This window comes from Anser anser (genome assembly GCF_964211835.1).
Source record: "Anser anser genome assembly, chromosome: 10".
NCBI lineage: Eukaryota > Metazoa > Chordata > Aves > Anseriformes > Anatidae > Anser > Anser anser.
The window spans coordinates 20,394,265-20,414,425 of record NC_139730.1 but is presented as its reverse complement, the minus strand read 5'-3'; the positions used below and the strand labels follow the sequence as shown (position 1 = coordinate 20,414,425).

Here is a 20,161-nt window from a genome sequence, read left to right as displayed (position 1 = left end):
CAAGCCTACCTAATGTCAGGCTTGCTAAAGTCAAGCAGCTGTTATAGGAGACAAGCAGACCCTCACTAAGGGAGGCCCCTCATGCTGCTTTTCTTTGGGCTCATGCGCTTTACTGGACTGGAAGAGACAAGCATGAACATTGGAAGTACTTTGCCATGGTTGGGAACCAGCTGAACACAGTTCTGCTTTTACCCCTCTTCCTCTTCAAATAGGAAACCTCAGGTGCAGTTCACCATTCCTCTTTGCTCAGATATGGATGAATGCTTGCTACAGCTTAATCAGAGATTAGAGGGACAGATTCCTTGGCTGGTTTTAATATGCAAATACTAATATCTATTAAAATGGTTAAGAAGTGGGTGTTCGTTGGAGAGCTGTGTCTTAGTGGTTGCTATCCGAGATCCCTGACCTGGTGGAGTGTTACAGCCATGGTTCCTCCCCACAGCCTGCGTTTGGGTGGCAGCCTGCTGCAGGGGTGGCAGCAGTCTGATGCTGGGCACAGAGCTCCTGGCTGCGCTTAGAGGAGTGCAAAGAAACAGATCAGAGCTACTTGAATATGAGAGAAGACATAGTCAGCTTGCACCTTGGTTTCTTGGAGGTTGTAATAAAACTTCATAGAGTGTCTGTGCATCAGTCAGAACTGAGAAGATTGATGTATGGGCAGATATATCAGATTAAAAGTAAGGGACCTACATGGCAGCAGCAGCAGGTGGATGGCCAGAGGTCAATTGAGCTGACTGCAGTCAGGCTGTCACTCCAGATCACATTCATACAGGCTGACCCGGTGTTCCTTGTAGAAAATAAAGCACCTGGGCTTTGCACTGCTGTTGCTCAGGCTTGAGAGAGGAATGAACAGATTGGAACACTGGAAGTATGAGGATACACACTCAGATTGCAGAAATAATATCAATCTTGTAAATAAGTTATTTTTCAGCTGTTTATACGTGAAACTTTCATACTGAAAAGAAACAGAAAGAAAAGCTGACTCCAAAACTGTTCAGAGTGAGAAGATGGAACAGAATATCTGTGTTCCCTGACACAGATTGCATTCATGGTCAAAATTGCAAGGGACTTCAGCACAACCCATGTAAAGAATGATGCAGGACCAAACCCAGTTTGTGAAGAACCCTTTCCTTTTTGCAAAAGCTATGATGCCTGTAGAAATAAAATCTATCTTGGAGATGGGAACTGGAGTGCGTGACCTTATGAGTGGCTCTGCAGCTGTATTCTCTGATTTTGTTATAATTGAAGAGCTGGGAATTTTCCTACATAGTTCCCATGAGCACTCCCTCTGATGTTAGGCCCTACAAATCCCTACAGAACCACATCCTGGGACACACATGTGTATTTTCTCACTGAGATATTTCCTCATTTTCTTTGTCTCATCCCTTTTTTATTTTTTTTTCTTGGCATGCAAAAGCAAAGTCAAAAGATACTGTGATATTTCAGAGTTAAAGCAATGACTTAAATAAAGGCGGTCTTCGGGCAGGGAAGGCGTTTTGTTTCTTTGTGCCTTTTGTTTAGTCAGCAGACAGGAGGAAATGTGAACCTGCTGGGAGGGAAGGGTTGAAAGCAAAAAGTTGGGCTTCCTGGGAAGCCACAGGTATGGAAATCGGAGGTGGGTGTTTACACTCCGTTACTATTGCCCAGCCAGGATGAGGTGCGCACTTCTTTACTGCTTCTGTCCCTGCCTGTGGCAGGGGCGTGGAATTAGATGATCTTTAAGGTCCTTTCCAACCCAGACCATTCTCTGATCCTCTTGTAGCTGGGAGGTGATCTGTGCAGGGTTTGCAAACAATCGAAGGTACAGCTGGCATTATTACAAGGGAGGGTTATTAAGAATAGAGAGAGGATAGCTGAAGAAAGCAAGAAGGTGATGTATCTCTGTGAAGGATAACATGCTGGTATCCCACTGACTGCTGGAAATAGCTACTGTTGATTGCTTTTGATTGTAAATGGCAATCACTGTAATGGCAATACAGAATTAGTAAAATCTTCTTGGCTGAGATGTTCACCTGTAACAGAGATTATTTGTGAAGACCCATTTAACAGTCTCTGGGATGGCTCCTAGCTGTCTGCCCCCTTCACCTGCCTGTTCCCAAACTTGTATGTCTGTTGGCTGAACTGTGAACTTCCCTGGGACTATAGAGCCCACAGTCTGTGAGGATATGTTCTGAGGTTTCTTTTGAACTGTCCTTATGCATGTGTAGTTATGTGTACCTTGTGGTGCCCAGTAATGTGCAGCACGGCTTCCAAGGGTCAGTGTAATGATTTCACTAACAGCCTGTAGGAGTTCTGCAGAGATACCTAAGCAGGCAATGTGCTTGCTTCCCCTGAAGCTTAAAGGGTTTTGTATGCAGCGGGAGAAATCAGTGTATGTTCTCAGTGTCTAATTCTAATGAGGTACTATATGGGAAACTGCTGAGATACTACGTGTGGAGAAAAGAGGAAGGCAAAGAAGTGCCTGTGTACTGAGGCTCATGCCAAGCCCATTTCATAGGCTTCCTGAGCAGAAGCTGGTCAAGGAGGGACCATTTGTCATAGTGCTTCTGCTACGTATTTCAGATACGACATCCTGACCAGACGATAGCAATCTTATGCCTACAAATGCATGTACCTTTTCATTGTATCCCTGTCAACAGTAATCCTTTCAGAACTGATCCTGACTGGGATTTGTTTCTGTGTTGTACAAAAATTTCATAGAAAAGGAAATCATAGATGGCTCATGCCCCATGAAATAACAGTAGCTCTATGGTAAACTAGCTTACAGCAGAAGATGGATTTCTTCATTAATTTTATAAGTAATAGGAGAGCGGCTCATTCTTTGGAAAACGTTATTGGTTTCACTAGAAAATGTTTAGCGTTGTTGAGTGCCACTGCAGATGTGTCAATGATAGATGATTCTCAATGGGACTAATGGAGGGTTTTTTAATCACAAAGCTAAAAATGTGAATTGGGTTCTAAATTTTTCAAAACAGTGAAATCTCTTTTCTGAGTTAGTGATGGAGGAAACATGCAATCCAGTCTTTGCAGCTCCAATGGCACAACTCATAATAAATTGCACTCACTTCAAAAAAGAGCAGCAGTCTGCAGAAATCTATTACTGCTTTGTCAGGTAACTCATCAGAGATCAGGCCCAGTCAGCATGGGTTTATGAAAGGCAGGTCCTGCTTCACGAACCCGATCTCCTTCTGTGACAAAGTGACGCACTTGGTGGATGAGGGGAAGGCTGTGGATGTGATCTACCTTGACTTCATTAAGGCTTTTGACACCATTTCTCATAGCATTCTCCTCAAGAAACTGGCTGCTCGTGGCTTGGACTGGCGTACGCTTTGTTGGGTTAGAAACTGGCTGGAGAGCCAGGCCCAAAGAGTCGTGGTGAATGGAGCCAAATCCAGTTGGAGGCCGGTAACTAGTGGAGTCCCCCAGGGCTCAGTACTGGGGCCAGCTCTCTTTAATATCTTTATCGATGATCTGGATGAGGGGATCGAGTGCACCCTCAGTACGTTTGCAGATGACACCAAGTTAGGTGCGTGTGTCAAGCTGCTCGAGGGTAGGAAGGCTCTGCAGGAGGATCTGGATAGGCTGGACCGATGGGCTGAGGCCAACTGTATGAAGTTCAACAAGGCCAAGTGCCAGGTCCTGCACCTGGGGCACAACAACCCCAAGCAGCGCTACAGGCTGGGAGATGAGTGGTCAGAAAGCTGCCTGGCAGAGAAGGACCTGGGAGTGTTGGTTGATAGTCGGCTGAATATGAGCTAGCAGTGTGCTCAGGTGGCCAAGAAGGCCAACAGCATCCTGGCTTGTATAAGAAGCAGTGTGGCCAGCAGGGCTAGGGAAGTGATTGTCCCCCTGTACTCGGCTCTGGTGAGGCCACACTTTGAGTACTGTGTTCACTTTTGGGCCCCTCGCTACAAGAAGGACATGGAGGTGCTCGAGCGCGTCCAGAGAAGGGCAACAAAGCTGGTGAGGGGTCTGGAGAACAAGTCTTACGAGGAGCGGCTGAGGGAGCTGGGCTTGTTCAGCCTGGAGAAGAGGAGGCTCAGGGGTGACCTTATCGCTCTCTACAGTTACCTTAAAGGAGGCTGTAGCGAGGTGGGGGTTGGTCTGTTCTCCCACGTGCCTGGTGACAGGATGAGGGGGAATGGGCTAAAGTTGCGCCAGGGGAGGTTTAGGTTGGATATTAGGAAGAACTTCTTTACGGAAAGGGTTGTTAGGCATCGGAATGGGCTGCCCAGGGAAGTGGTTGAGTCACCATCCCTGGAGGTCTTTAAAAGATGTTTAGATGTTGAGTTTAGTGATATGGTTTAGTGGAGGACTTGTGTTAGGTCAGAGGTTGGACTAGGTGATCTTGGAGGTTTCTTCCAACCTAGATGATGGTGTGATTCTGTGAAATCGAAACTGCAGGTAACGAAAATATTAAGCGTTGTAGAATAATAGTTCTGTTTTCCAGTCATCTTCATTTTTTCATTGTGTACTTCTAGAGCTGTGACATACACTGAAAGCAAACATAAGAACGCTAGTAATACAACCTAGTCTTGGAATATGGGATACAATTTTCTAAACCATGCAAGATGCTGAAGAGAGGTTGGATGCCAGACTGTTACGGTATGTAGCTTTCTAAAGACAGGAACCATATCTCATGTATTTAAACTTCATTGGAGCTGGTACCTTGTCACTACTGAAAATCCCACTCCTGTGCATGTGCAGCTTTAGATGTGGAGATGCATCACAAAGTCTGATCCAGATCCTCTCAGATACTGACACGTTCTGAAAATGGGCATTTAAAACTTCCCATTTATCTGCTTTTGGACAAATGTGCAATTCTTTATGCTGCCTTTTTCCTCTGAGAAGCTCAGAGCTCTGCAAGCATTCACCCAACTGGGAGACAGGGAAGTATTAGGCTGATGTTAGAGTTGTGCAACTGAGGCACAGACAGGCCTGAGGAACTTGCTTTAAATGCCAGGGGAGGTCTGTTACACCCCGGAGGGGAATCCAGGTCTCCCTGCTCCCAGCTCTGGTTCTGAGCACACAGCAATCACTCAATCCAGTGCACATAATGGGGCGGGGAGGGAAGGGGAAGCCTGACAGAAGATCAAGCCATGTGGGAGCTGCAGGAGCCACACTGGAGGAACCGGCCTAATCTGATGTCAGAGCATTGAGGGAGGTCTGATTCAAGGCACAAAACCACAAGAAATTGCAAAAGCCCAATTCTTTATGAATATTTATTTAGAAAAACCACGATGTTGGGGAGTCACTGTTACATAGCGTGGTAATTCCCTTCCTCTTGAGTAATATGCACCACGGTGTGCGCATGCAGTTACTTATGTTCCAGCTATAACATCTTCACCTAGAGTTTTACATGTACACCACACTGTCCTTAGTGCACGCTACCAGTCACATACATGTTAGGACACGAACAAAGTTGAGCTTTTCCATGAAAAAACTGTATAAAAAATAGAAACCAAACTGAAGCTGTCGACACGAGAAGCAATGTGCAAAAGTAGACAAAGTTACTCCTGAAGGTTTGCTTAAGAAAAAGGACTCTTTTGTCCCTGTCCCCCATTCAGGATCAAGTATGCTAGATGAAAGTGTAGCATTAAAAGGGACTAGTCACATCCTGCCCCCCTTCCTGTTACTTGCAGGGATTTAACCAGCTAAATCGTCCTATAAATACAGAAATCTGCCTTCAAGCATCACCATCGTATGCTGTTGTATCAAACAGATCCTTTTATCGTTGCATCGTTTGTGATACTCAAGGCCAGAGGCTGACCAAGCCCTTGTGTGGGGCATACAGAGAGGCAGGACAGATGTCCCCGGTCACTGAGAGAGGGGCAGAGGCTGGCAGAGGCTGCCTGGAGGAAAGGGCCAGGCCCTGCCAGTTCTCCTCACGTGCTGGAAGGAGCCAGGGCTGCGCTGAGAGGCGCGTGGCTCCAGGTGCTGCCTGCTGGTGCCTGCTGGGGCTGGTGCTGGAGATGGTGCTCGAATGCCTGAGGAGTCCTCCCCGCAGAGGCAACGTGCCTGTGCAAAGAGCATGGCAGGTGAAGGGAAGGAGGTGGCCGCTTGGCCTTCCCGAGCAGTTACCTTGGTCCATGATGCAAACTGTAGCTGGCAGGAATGGAGCCACCTGATGGCACGAGCATCTGCGTGGCTCGGAACAAAGCTATACAGGACGGCATGCTCCAGACATGGAGAAGCAGCCAGGCCAATCCGTCCTTACGGAACGGCTGCATGCAAACACCGACACTTGAAATGGCAATTAAGACTAGAAATGGATTGCACTTGTTTCCCTTGCACGCATAAATGTACCGTCCTTAAAAAAAAGTTACCGATAAAAAAAATTAAAATACATTTTAAAAAAATGATAGTTGGAATTCCCTTAGTTAGAACAAAATAAAAGAAGGAAATAGGAACAGTGTGATTCTAATCACTGAGGTCTGTCAGCAACCAAAATCTTTTGGCTTTGGGGATGAGGACTCTTACTGCAAAGCCCAGTATCACCCTGCTAATCCACTTGTTTTTTAAGGGCTGCTTATTTAAGACCATGCAGAGTTATGACTGTGTTACAGAACTTGCTATTTTTAAAGGAATATCTGACTTTTTCCACAACAAATCCTGCATGGATCCAGGGAAAATTTCAGGAAGACTCCCCTGTGTTATGTTTTTTACTTGCAAAGCAAAGGTTGTGGCCTTTTTCTGAGGAAGGGAAGGAGAGGTGGAAACTGTAAAGACTAGGAGCTCTCCAGGGAAGTCAACTGTGGATACTATACTTCAGATCCCAACTCAGCAGCCTACTTCAGCAAATTGGTTTAGGCGGGATTGAAGTGTATATTAGTCATTGTGGACCCTGTGAAGGCAAGTATCCTACAGGAAGAGCGTTGCCTCTGACCTACTCATTTCCATGAAAAAGGCATGGAGGGAGAGTGCATCCCGTTAGCTTGCACTCCAGCTCTGCGCAGCCAAACCCATGCTGGGGTCTCCTGGTGCCTGGAGGCTTTCTGCAAGCATTGGACTCAACAAGATGCCTAACCCAAGTCTCCCTTAGCTTCACAGGATGCTTACAGACAGCCAAAATGAACCCCTGGCTGTTTGTCAGAGGCAACTGTTGGCAGTGTTAAAACAGTGGTAGAGAATAATTCTAAGCTGTAAAATTCACAAAGCAAAATATCAGACTTAATTCTTACTAAAATGTTGATGCTGTTGCAGGCTGGGGTTAGCCACTGCTTCATGAGTGCTTTCCACAGGGTTAAGAATTTGTGCAGCATCTGAGTTAAGGCCTGATTTAGCAAAGCGTTTGTGCCTATGCTTAAAACTGCCCTTACTTAGCCACGCGCTAACACAAATACCTGACTGAAGCCTATAAATAAAGTTCTGCAGTTGGTCCAACTACCCTCGTCGTGTTTTTTCCTGGTGGCACAGCTGCTGTCCAGGATTAACTATTTAATTAACCTTCATCTAAAAGGTCCTGAGAACAGTTCTATAATACTAACGTACATAAACAACAACTAAAAAAGGTCAAACACATGGCTCAATGCAAAACAAGTATCGCGTAGAATACTTGTTTAGATTAATAGCTGTAAACTGTGCATTCTAGTAAAAAACAAAAACCTCTTGGCCTAGGAAAAAAAGTAAAAATCTAACATTCAAAGTATCCAGGATTGGCAGCACTACCATTACTTTACTCTCTGGGGTAAAGATAGCAAATGCCAGTGTAACATTGCCAAACGATCCACCTAAGCTTATGTAAACAAGTATGCTTTGACAACGTTGGTATACCTCGGTGTGACCCTGCACTCGGACCGGGACGCATGGAGCCCTGCAGTAGGGTGCTGTTCGGCGCCATCCCCCTGCCCGGGTCCTGGTGCAGGAGAGGGGCATGGGGTGAGACCCCACAAACCTGTGGTGGCGTTACTAGTTCTACTCCTAGGAGCATCCCATTGCAGGACTCAGTTCAGCAGGACTGTACACACAGAAGTAGGGATTGATTATTTGCAAACATAAGGCATTGCAGGACTTGGCCCTAAAGTTTCTATTTTCAGCAGAGGATCCCTTATCCATACATGAGATCATATTTTAACACATGGAAGTGTCTAAAGGAAGGGTCAATGTCACTATACATTATGCTCAGTAACACAGTTAGGATTCTGCATGTTGGTTTCAGATATTGTGAAACTTTCATTAAATTCCAACCAACTATGAATCTTTCATAAGAATTAAATTAACTATGGAAGTTAAAAGTGATCAGGCTGCATTTTCAAGGTTAAGAGGAGACGTTAACAGAAACAAGCAACCCCCGTTGCAATGGTTTTCCAGTGTCTTGCCTTCTGACCAGTGAACGCTCTGAGAGTGCAGCTGCTGGCAGGCTCCGGTCTTGCCTTGCATCGGCCGTGGCGTGGCTACTGCCGCTCTGCCTCCACTCGCTTCTTGCGAACTGGGCCAATAAAACAAGAAAAGAGTGGTCAGTATTGCTTTCCTGAGAACATGAGTGCTTTTCTCAGTGACACACTCTTCCCTGTGATGTGCATAAGAAGGAAGGAGCTTCTAACAAATACCCCGCAGTATTATGTCCATAAATGCCATAATTAACGGATCTTACTGCTAAACAAAGTAACGCTATCTAAACTGCACTTTTCTATACCACAGACTGTAGGATTTCACCAAGTGTTCAAATCAATAACTTCTCTATGAAAATCAAATTCTGATGGAGAGCTTTTAGATGATGGAGAATTCACCATTTCCAGTGCTTCCTCCCAGTGGCTCCATTTAGATTTTTATTACAGTTTTATTGCCCTCCTTAAAGCCACTGTGTTCCAACTGCTGTGTTCCAACCAAGTTGATACTGGTCTGCTCTGGTCTGCATGGCAGTGCTCTGGATTACTTAAGCATTAGGCACCAAAAATTAATAACTTTGTTAATTGCAGGGGTCTCTGTTGTAGGTAAGCAACATTCATAATCTCTTACAAAATAATTTGAAGTGACAGTATCAGCGAGTCCTGGCAATGAGGAAAATATCATACTGGACCTTAAAATGTCTGTTTAAACTTCATGTGCTGTGATCACATCAGCCATCAAATAGTACCTTAAGTAACTCTAGATTCTTACGAGAAACAGAGTAGGTTTAAATTGCCATTTAGCAAAGAAAAATGAGGTAAGCTTTGTGATATGGACAGGATTATTTTGGCAAGAAGACCCATGTGAATGTTTACAGCACTTAAAGCAGTTTACAGCTGGTATAGAGTAGGTGTGGCTAGGCAGCATTTGCTGCTCTGTACTCTAGTAAAAATGCATTGAGTCTCCTCTGACTTGGCCAGATAAGATTAGCAAGGGTCTCCTGTTCATGTGATGCAAGTTGGTGTTGCATCAAACTGTCATGTCCTGTCTTCTGATATTAAAGTGTTTTAGTAAAGAACAAAAGCAGTAAAACTAGATGAATGAACACTTTTCACTACAATAGTCAATAGCAACAGTATATAACTACAAAAATCCTATTACTTTGCTATCAGAAGGTTTATTTCAGGGTGTTTTCTTGGCAAACAGATCGTACTACTCCAAATCTTCATCATTTAATCAGTCATTTGTGTCGTTCAGTGTTTTGTTGTTTTATTCAAAGTGTTCTGCCCTGCTAAACCTCGAATAAAACCATACAATACAAAACCAGGAAAATGAAGGTTAGGTACAGGATGTATGTCTAATGTTAGTCAATTAAATAGTGGAAAAAAAGTCTTTCTCTCTTTGTTGGTGGGATGTTTTAAACACTGTTTTACAAAAGCTAATAGTTTCAGGAACAAAAGTTTATCATGGAAATGCTAATAATTGAAACTGCTAAAACATAATGTTATGCATGAAAGAAGTGGGTTCTAGTTCAATTTTTATCTTAGTTTTCACTGAGAAAAACCCAACCAAAGGCACCATGATTTGGTGTTATCAATCAATTCTACTTTGTAGAGTTTATTGTATTTCTTTATTTTTCCATGAACTAGTCTCGCCTAGCCAGCTCCTCCCTGTGCTGTGTCTCAGGCACACAGGGCCGAGCACACCACACTCAGGTAAAACGTGCAAAGCTTTCCCGTCCGTGCCTGTAATTAGGCAGTCAGGCAAGTTGTCCTTGCTCCCTAGGTTGGCCAGGCATGCTCTGTTGTGGTCAGGGCAAAGAGGTGAGGACTGGGGTGTTCCCTGAGCAAACAGGATGGGTTTGGCTCTCTGCACTGACTGGCCAGAAGAGCTGATGGGGCAGCTGGGAAGCCAGGGTGCTCCACAGAAAACGCTGCAGTTCCCCCCTTCCCAGCACCAGTGGGAGAAGGATAGTAGCTCTTAATCACAGTAAGATCTTTGCTGTCCTGTCCAATAGAGCTTGTGGAGCTATGCATCACCCCTCATATAGAGCAGATTGGATGTTGCAAAGTTAATGTTGAGCCTTGAGTACAGACAGGAAGAGTTGTGTCTTGGGCTTGGCTCACCAGAACAGCTGACGAATGGATGTAATATTATCTTACCTAGATCGTTGTTTTTAGTGATCGCCGCTGCTACCCTGGTTCTTGGGCCCTGCTTTGTGAACTGGTACCCAAACTTGAGAATCTTGGAGTTCTCCTCCAGCATCTTGGCAATCTCCATCTCTACAGCCGTCCCCAGCTGCTGCCTCTGTTGGTGACATGGTGAAATGTCCCCAAAAGAAAAGAAAAGATTTGCTCTCAAATGAGAGGGAAGTGGTAATATTTCAGTACTGTGATCAAACTACAAAGAGAATCCCTCCCGCCACCTCCAGACATTTGCTCTGGGTTTTATGTTTAGCTTTGACCATTTTTATTTGGATGTTTTCCATGATTTCATTGCCTTGACTTCGCCCCCTCTAGGCAAACCCTCTGGGAATCCGTACAGAAGAGAGACAAAAGGGGACTGCAGTTCAACGCTTTCTCATTACCTGGTTGTCAATTTTGATCTCTGTCAGGGATTCGTTCTCCTTCAGTGCATCAATCAGTGCCAAAATACCGGTCCCAGTGATGAAATTGGATTCTACATTCAGACTCTTCAGTGTTTTGTTCACTTTCAGCATATCTGCAAATGCCTGAGGGGTCAAAAAGAGAGAATGAGATCAACTTCCTAAAAGCTTTAGGAAATGACAGAATCTGTAAAACATGGTTTAGTACCTACAAAGAAATAAAATACAGATAGGCTCAGAAGAGCAGAGATAGTTCAAAATAGACTGCACTTCCATCATGCATAGTATCAGGGAAATTCTGCAAGGGAAAATGACGGATGCATCCTAAAGCATACATTGACCTACTTGAACATTGTTTGTTTTCCAAACAGCATTTAACTTACAATAGCTACGGGGTCATTGCTTCGAGTAGCTGCAAGGCTGAATATCTTCACGTGTGTGTTGCTTTCCAAAGCTTTTGCAAATTCTTTCAGTGTTGGAATAGGGATGTTCTGTATTCAGAAGATAAATCCAGTAATTAGGAAAGCCGGTCACAACACGAGACACCAGTTTTAATTGTTAGCAAGCTCATCAATAGCCACAGGCTATGCAATTGACCCATCCCCAGTGCCTTTAAGAGCGCCCCAGCACGGACCGCTCGCACTGTGCTCAGAGCAGCACTCTGAGCCCAGGCGGCCGCCCGCACTAGGCTGCTTTGTCAGCATTGCCTTTAACTGGGTCAGGCCAATGCCAGCACGTGACCCATCTCTGAGCTGCTTTCCTATTTTGCTGCTGGTGGTTCAGAGGCTCCGCATCCCAACTCCTCCTCCATTGGCATGTGTGGGCTAATTGAATTAGGGCAGCAATGATTGTATAGTGCCCATGAGATCTCTTGCTTTACGAGCTGCTAAAGAAAGGCAGCCAGCGTTCACCCCTTGGGCTTTGAATTGGTATCTGATTCAATATCAAGCATTGATGACCTTGGAGCCTTTCAAACAATTCCCTCCACTGCCCTCTCCTATATGTCCTGCTTTTTCGGTGCAGTACAGAGAGAAAAAAAATGTAAAGCTAAAAGGGGGTTGGAAATATTTGAATAAACCCTTCTATGAGGATGTAAGTTAAACCACAGCCTCTACCTTTATGTTGTTCAGGTTAATTTCTGTGAGACTAGGATCATTTGCTTTTATCCTTTGTAAACTTGCTTCCACGTTGGTGGGATTAGGTGGCTCCTCAAAAATGGGCTTGACCTTTTCACCTTTGACCACATCTGCAACACAAGAGCTCATTAAATGTTGACATAAGGAACAGGCACGATCAGTAAGTCTGGCTCTTCAGCTGTCACTTAGGTCTGCGCTCAAGAAAGGGTTTACGTGAACCCCAGAACTTGGAAGAGGGGCATTAGTCCTGCATCCCAGCCTTGCCCCTTGACCCTTTGAGCACCCAGAGGCTGCAGCCGCAGCGGCCGGGCAGTATCATCGCAGGCAGTTTCCTCCTTTAGGTACAAAAGTCCCAGCACAATTAGTTAGAGCCAAAGCAGCTTTTAAGGTATAGGATGTAATATACAGCAAGGGCTGCTTTGTTCCCACTCTGACACTTGTAAAGGAAGGTGTGCTCAGAACATAGTCATTGCGTTAGTGAGCAGACCTCTCTGCACCTCCACATAGCCTGTGCTGACTGAACAGACTGTGATGAGGAGGCCCCTCCGTTCCCTTCTCTAGCCCGATGCTATCAGCCTTACTACAAATGCAATTAGCTCTTGTAAAATTGCAACATCTGCACTTTTTAAATAATAAAACTATCAAAGCATGAAAAGCAAGTCTGTCTGCCAGCACCAAGATATATGAAGTCATTGGGTATTCATGCTCCAAAGAGATACTACTTTGACTGCTGGCAGCTGTGAGCTGTAAATATTCTTAGAAATGCATAAAAATCATAGTTTAGAACATAATTAGTACTTCTAATTCCCAGGCATATAGTTGTGGGGATTAATTTATAAACGCTGACCACTCAAGCCTCTAGAGGCAAGAAAGCAATCTGTCACTGGCCACAAGTATGTTTGAACCCTTTCATTTTACCACAGACAGATCAACGTACTATGCATTTCTGTTCAGTGCAAAGTTCATCCCATATTATGAGCCAAAACAAAACCAATTTTTTTTAGAACTTAGTAGAGATGAAGTCATACACAAACCTTGAGCTGGTTTTCACTTCACTCCCTTTTAACTCATTTTTATTTATTTTTATTTTTACCAGTTCCCTGAGAGACCTTGCATATGCCTGACTAACACTCCAGCCTTCCTAGGGCTTAGGAAGTCAAAAACTACTGGTACAACACACTTAGAGGGTTCGTTGTACCTTGGGTTCAAGGAAGGGAAGTAAAGAAAAACCAGCAGAGTGGGTTTGGTAGTGACACCCAGCTGGGAGCTGGGGACAGACCTGCCCCCATCCTCAGGCTAGGCAGCACATTACTCTCAGTCTACAGTCAGCAGTAGTCTTCATTTTCTACTTCTTGTTGCTTCCCATGAGTTTTATGTTGTTTCTTTAATCATGGCACTGTTTTGCCACATTGGTGGGCAACTTCTGAGCTGCATCTCCATCTTGTCCTGTAGTGTGTCACTTGGCCAAGGGAGGCATTGCTTTTGGACCACAGAATAAAGTGATGTGGCAGGGCCATTTTCTGGTTGTTAAGGCTGCGCTTGGAGCATAGCTTAGCTGACTCACATAGCTGACATTGTGACTCTGTGCAACTAAAATAATTTGAAATCTATGTGGATTAGTAAATGTATGCAGCTGCCTGTTACAAGATAGATGGCAGCCTGCACAGGGCCCCACTAGGGAGCTTGCAGGGAGTCTTAATCCTGAGAAAAATGAAGTGACAAAGTGGCACAGTGTCCTGTCTACTTTCCCACCTCCTTTTTAGCAATGACGGATGGAAACGAAGGTCCTTGGCAAGACAGTTGCTTTTCTCATGGCCTTGCAAGAAGAAAACACTTTTGAGTACCATTTCCTCAGTAAAGGGCATTCCACAATTTCGTCTCAAAAAGCAAAGTTACCCTACTTGGTATCCCAGAGCTTGGGGAGCCCTGGATTGAGGCTTGGCAGCTCCTAAGCCTATGACAAGCAAAACTTGGAGTGCAGACTTATCCCTCACCCCTGCCAGTTGTTGAGCTAAGGTCTGATACACCAAGGTCTGCTTTATTTAGTTGTACACATTTCTGGATTTAATAGCTACAGTTCTTTCTGCTGGGGGGGGATTTCCCGACTGATTATGCTTCCCGTACCTAAGGAGGCACATAACAGATGATGTTTAAAAAGGCTGCACAGAATTAATAGGAGGGAGAAGTAGATCTGAGAGAGCAGCCAGGGCAGGAACACCTTCCTGCAGTTTGTGCCACTGGCTGCAGCAAGATGTGATGATTCTGGCCAGAGATGTGACTGCCAGGTTCGAGCCCAGCGGTTAGCAGTTGTTCTTCACTTGTGTAAATGTGCGTACTCAGGGTGAGACAGCACGACCTGTGCTCTGGCCATCTCATACCTACAGCTCACTATTTTCTGTCTGCTGCCTAAAATGAAGCGGAATAAAAATATGTCTTGGCTTCTTAAATACTCCCGTCCTTTCAAACACGTCTGCAGAGCCAGATTTTGCTCCCCAGCAAAACAAAGCTCCTTAGGAATCATTTCCCTGCATAGTACTGCTGTCATTATAGATAATTAATTCTAAGATTGTATTTCCTATAAAGAACTCCCCCTTGTGATTAGTTAGGTCAATCAAAGTCAAGCCAAGTTGCATTACACTTAATTAAACCAATACACCCAACCTACAGGTGTCTAAAAGATGATGTATAGCCCACAAAATAAATGTTTGCTTACTTCTCACAATTTCTTTTCCATCTTTACTGCGGGCTCCTCCTTCATCAAATTTAGGGTTGTTGACCATGTTGTGCACTCCAAGAACAGCTATAAATGTGTAAATAGCAGAACAGGATACAATGTTAATTGCAGGAGCAAAGATTGCAGACAAGTTCCCCAGATAAAGAAACCCCCTATAAAACTTGAACTCTGCCTGGTGCTTGTGGGTAGTATGCAGGTCAGGGAAATGCCAGCTGGAAGGAGCTGCAGGGGTCACCTTGTCCAGCTTCCGCCACAAGCAGGAGTGCTGCCAACATTAACCAGGTCAGCTGTGGCTTTGTCTAGCTGGATCCTGAAAGCATCCAGCGATGGAAATCCCACAGTCTCTTTGGGTAGCTTGCTTCACTGCTAACACCGCTAATGATGTTTTTCAGTAATGTACAGCCTGAGTTTCTTATTGCTCCTCATTGTATACCAAAACTCCATAAAAGAAGCTTCAGACAAAGTTGTGTTCTGTGCAAATGAACTTCCCCAGTGTCAGAGAATAAATTGTGCTGTGTTTGCTGGTATTTCTCCCATAAATTGTCTGCTTGGACTTCTTGCTATAGGATCATGCATGAGTTAGAGGTTATTAACTTAATGCAGATTTTTACTGTTATTGTCATGTTTTTGTTATGAACAGTATTCTTTGTTCTGTAAGCACTGACAGTTGTTGCTACAGACTGGTTTTGAAACTCTGGGCAGTAGGTGTGTTCCTGGTTTTCATTAGACTTTGATACCTACAAACTCAGTCCTGAACGGCTGGCTCCCGGCCAGAGCTCAGCAGCACTTGGAACTTGATGCCATGAACTTCAGACTTTGTGCGAGGTGCCAGCTGCATTGTAACCCTGTGATTCCTGCGATACACCACATTTCAGTCAGAGACAAGGCTAATGCATCCAGAAATGTGCAGTGTAGCCAAGAATTACAGAAGATAATGGCAAGATCATGTCCTTTAATGGGACAGTGGAGTAATTACAAGAGTTTTGAGTTTACTGTTGATCCAACCCAGATTCAGATTAATGGGATACATTGAAATATTTCATTTAGATTTCCTAAAGAAAAACAGAAAAATGTCAATGGAGTTGAAACTTCCCCACCAAAGTTTTTGTATGGATTAGAGCCCTGAAGCACAGAGCATGCACGTCAGCATGCACTAACATCAGTGATATCCAACACTGCAAACGCCCCAGCCTGCTGCCTGCCCCCTGTTGACCCTTCCCTTCCCCAGACCACATTAGCTGCCTTGTTTTCTCTCCTTGCCAGCCACACCAATTAGAAACAGATGAGAGAGGTCTGAGAAATGCCACAGGTACTGAGCCATGCCCGAAGTGCTCAGGGGCAGCGCCCATCTGCGCGGTGACACTGCAGGTACCTGGCGCGTGACCGTGGGACACTCCTGGTGGGAGGTGTGGCGGGGAAGGACCAGACCCATGGGGGCTCACACCTGTACATTATCTAACCTGCAAGGTCATAGAGCTCGGTGTCTGAGGCGCTGGCCAGGGCTTCTTCTAGTTCTGGATCCAGGGTCACTTTTTCTTCTGTATGAGTTTCTATGGGCTTTTCTTTAGGGATAAATATTTTTCCTAAGAAAAGAAAATAGCCAGAGTGAGTAAGGAGTTATTGTAACAACCCATCTGCCTCCTGGCAGTGAAGGGAATAGGTCTGTGACAATGGAACTGCTTGGAAAAATATCAAGGGCATGTTTTCCTGTTTCTTACTCGATGCTATCCTCAACACCAGGATCTTAATAATAAGAGTCTAAAAATAAAAGGTGCAGACTTGTGATCTGTGTTGGTGATTGTTACTATGGAAGCACGTTTCCTAAGATAAATCCCCAGGAGCAGCGACAGCTGGGATTTTTCTGAAGTTCCTGTGGGCTTATATATGGTAGAATTAGGTCTACGCAAAAAGCTTGCAGACATCTCATCCTGAGATTTAAACAAGGCACCAGAGGCAATTAAAACCATCCCCCTGCAAGAACCTTTCAGTTTACAAATTCCATGCAGGAGCCTGAAAGCTCTGCAAACCTAATCTCTTCAAGTGATTCAGTTTAATGCCCAGCCTTCCCATTGGCATTTCCCCTCTTTGCCTCCTGGTGATCATTCACACACATAGCCTTCTCCTGATCATCTGTGCAGGCCTGAAAGGACTGAACCGAACCTCATGTTCCTCGAGAGCTACTTGTTCCCTGACCTATTGGTTTGCTGTGCTTCATCTCTCCTGGGGTGCTACTGCTGCTGTGGTGGTAGCAGGAATTTCCCTGTGACATTGCCCAAAGACAGATCATCGGTCCTTCTGCTGAAATGGAGAAACTGTAGGGTAAATCTAGGAACAAAACACAAAGTCAAACTACTCCCTTAGCCCCTTGCTAGAGCTAATATCAATGCTGAGATGCTGCAACTGCAGGGAGTGAGGGCCTTGAGATTAAATTTAGGGCTGCACTTCAGTCACCAGTGGCACTGGGGTTTTTCTCCCACATAGCGGGAGAAAAAGCCCATACTGTCAGTAATACATTAGCTGATGCCACATGCAACACATGGTGTCATTGCTCTGACAGGTCTGTGAATTCCCGTTTTCTGTTGTCCACTGCTGAGTGGTTCCCTCACCTTATCCCTGCCTACTACTTCTCACGCAGACTGTATAATCCCATTGGAATGAAGCTGTGATGGATGCAGGTGGCTTTGGCTCACTGTCTACTTTGAACTGTCTTGTTTATGCAGCTTTGTACATTCTGGATGTAATGCTAGAAGCACATCTTGTGGCTTTTTGAAATGCCTCTAAAATAGGTTAATTTTCACGGTCTTGGCAATATTAATTTTGTTACTGGTACAAAATATGAAAACTATATTTACTCTTTAGACTTTCTGCCTCTTTTTTCAACACTGGCATCCTTACGTGACTTTAATTTTTTTCCCATTATGGTCCAAAGTATCATTGCTATTTAGATAATACCCAATTCGTCTATCTCTTTCATACAAATTTGTCTACAGCAATTTCTGTACTGTCAATGACGTCACTGAATAGGCTCAGGAAAAAAAATAGGAAATTTCTGAAGCTGACAAGGTTTACTGATGTAGAATTTGACTCATTTGTTCTAGAGGTATTTGTACCAAGGCTAAATAATTTCAGAGTACAAAACTGGACAAAAGGTTATGCAGAAAGACAAAGTAGTATTGTATTATGATTCATTTTTCATGTGAAATTTTTAAGCAAGTCTTTTAACAAGAGGCTTCAAGGAGATAAAAGCCTTGGAAGGCCAAAGGTAAGAATCCTTTTCACTTTCACCATGCGCTAGGAGATATGAATCAGAGGCAGCCATCCCAGCGGCAACAAAAAAGTCGAGTGGCAAACTTGGGTGAGAAGTACTCTCCCTCTGAGAAGACGGATTACTCATGCTCTCCAGATTTCACAACAGTACAGGTGCTAAGATTTAAGACTCGCTCTGTACTGCTACTTCATCTGATGTGTTGGGTGGCAGTTTTCAGACACCACTGACCAGGAGTTAGCTGATGCAAACATGACTGGTTAGGATAACGCAGCAGGAAAAAAACATGACTATGTTGGAAGCTACAAGACCAAAATTAATCAGAATATCTGAGTAAATCAATAGTGAGGGGTACTGGCTGCAAAATGCTTTCCTTTTAGATAACTGGTGGTTCCCCAGGAGCTGTCAGTAATCAGTAGCTCATTTAAGATCTTGAAGGAATCCTACTTACCTTTATCCCGACCTATAACATTATCCCCTAACAGTTATACTCCACGGAGCCACAGCAGTGTGAACCATCTCAGGCAGCCAGCGGTTCTTCAGAGCCCCAAAGCCCAGCCAGACTGCTAACAAATGCTGACAGAAATCTGTACTTTAGCATCAGTCTCCTCATAGCACCCATCCCAGGCTGCCCAAGACCCCAAAATGTCTTTGGGTTGTCTTGCTTCCTGATTCACAAGGGCACTACTTGATCCTGGAGCTCCTTTCAAACAGCTTCTGAGAGGCATCTTTTCATGGCTGTATTCAGTGATGGGACTGCGGGACACTTCCATTTCAGAATCTAAAACTGTGAGATAAGAGGAGGCTAAATACTACTTTAAGTGGACACAGGACCTAAGGCCTTGGGTAAACTGGACATAGTATATATTTCAGTTGGGCCTTCTCCGTGAACTTTGGAGTGGGTAGGCCAAGTATCTTGTGTAGAAGGAAATCCAGGGGTAATGGAAACCAGTGCAGGCTCATACTTTTTCCATGAAGTTCACATATATAGGAATATAATTTTTAAGCATTTGTTACAGGCATATGTAATTCTTGGATGGCAGCCCAAATCTTTTTAAATGTGTATATGACTCTCAGTGATAGTTTCATTTAAAACATTCTTGGCAAATGTTTTAGAAAAAATATTCTATTACTGGTTATATGAAATATTTCAAGGGGCAAGGTCATGTCAAAGATGATAATATATATCTTTAATATATGTAGGCCTTTCTGGCATCCAATGGCTTTATAAAAATATTCTTTTTTCTGCTATCTAGACAAGAACATTCTTTTGCATTAGCCCGCTGTGAAGAGATTCTGCAGCCTAACAGGTTAGAAGAGCTTATACATTTAGCACATTATTAGGAATTCATTACCTTTCCACCAGCAGCAAAACTCTGTGCCTGTCTTTATGTATGGTTGTCAACAAGTTTTCCTTCGTTATTTTAAGGACAGAGTTGAAATATCCAGGAGGTCCTCCTGGCCCCTCATCCATACGTTGTAAATTCATTTTATAGTGCCATCGTGGAATTCACTAACAACAATATAGATTGTGGCTTGCTTGTTTCAGTGGTCCAGCTTAGATTTTAAATGTATTATTTTTAAATATGTTGAAGCCTTGGAGGAATAGTGAAGTTTTATATTTTTAAAATTAGATTTATGAAGAAAGGATGCTCTTCGTGGTGTTGTTTATATCACTCTTTCTGTTCACGTTCAATTTCAGAATTAAGTTATATTGAGTTTGGTTAGAATGTGTTACATTTGCCTCCAGAATATGTTAATGTCCCATGCTAAGTCTTAGTAGTAATAGCTTATCTTTCTACCAAAGTAGTGACAGAAACATAGCAACAAAAGTTACGTCTATATGTGTCATACCCAACCTTCTTCAATGTTAACAACATCAAGATAACCATACTTATGTACAAAATTACACATTTTTGTATTTAACTGCAAAACAAATTTCCATTCTGGTAAAAACGAACTTGTAAGCATTACAATTTCATTTTATTTTTACACATGCATTTAATCCAAAAGATCTGGAATCAAAGGTGATTTTTTTCAACATGAAATTTTAAATGTAAATCGATGGAATTCTCCCCTTCCGTCAAACAGAG

General features: G+C 43.8%; 1 protein-coding gene across 3 annotated transcripts in view; it reads right to left on the bottom strand.

Annotated features, from left to right (window-relative positions):
* Nucleotides 1–5,208: 5,208 nt before the first annotated feature.
* Nucleotides 5,209–20,161, bottom strand: part of LOC310904843 (tropomodulin-2) — a 34,855-nt gene continuing 19,902 nt past the window's right edge. For all 3 annotated transcript variants that reach the window (XM_083850051.1, XM_083850052.1, XM_083850053.1), the window contains exons 4-10: nucleotides 16,264–16,386; nucleotides 14,783–14,869; nucleotides 12,049–12,179; nucleotides 11,317–11,424; nucleotides 10,916–11,059; nucleotides 10,491–10,635; nucleotides 5,209–8,428 (exon numbers count right to left, since the gene is read on the bottom strand). In XM_083850051.1, coding sequence (XP_083706177.1) covers nucleotides 8,394–8,428; nucleotides 10,491–10,635; nucleotides 10,916–11,059; nucleotides 11,317–11,424; nucleotides 12,049–12,179; nucleotides 14,783–14,869; nucleotides 16,264–16,386 — 773 coding nt within the window. In that variant the 3' untranslated portion in view covers nucleotides 5,209–8,393. The remainder of the gene's footprint in view (nucleotides 8,429–10,490; nucleotides 10,636–10,915; nucleotides 11,060–11,316; nucleotides 11,425–12,048; nucleotides 12,180–14,782; nucleotides 14,870–16,263; nucleotides 16,387–20,161) is intronic.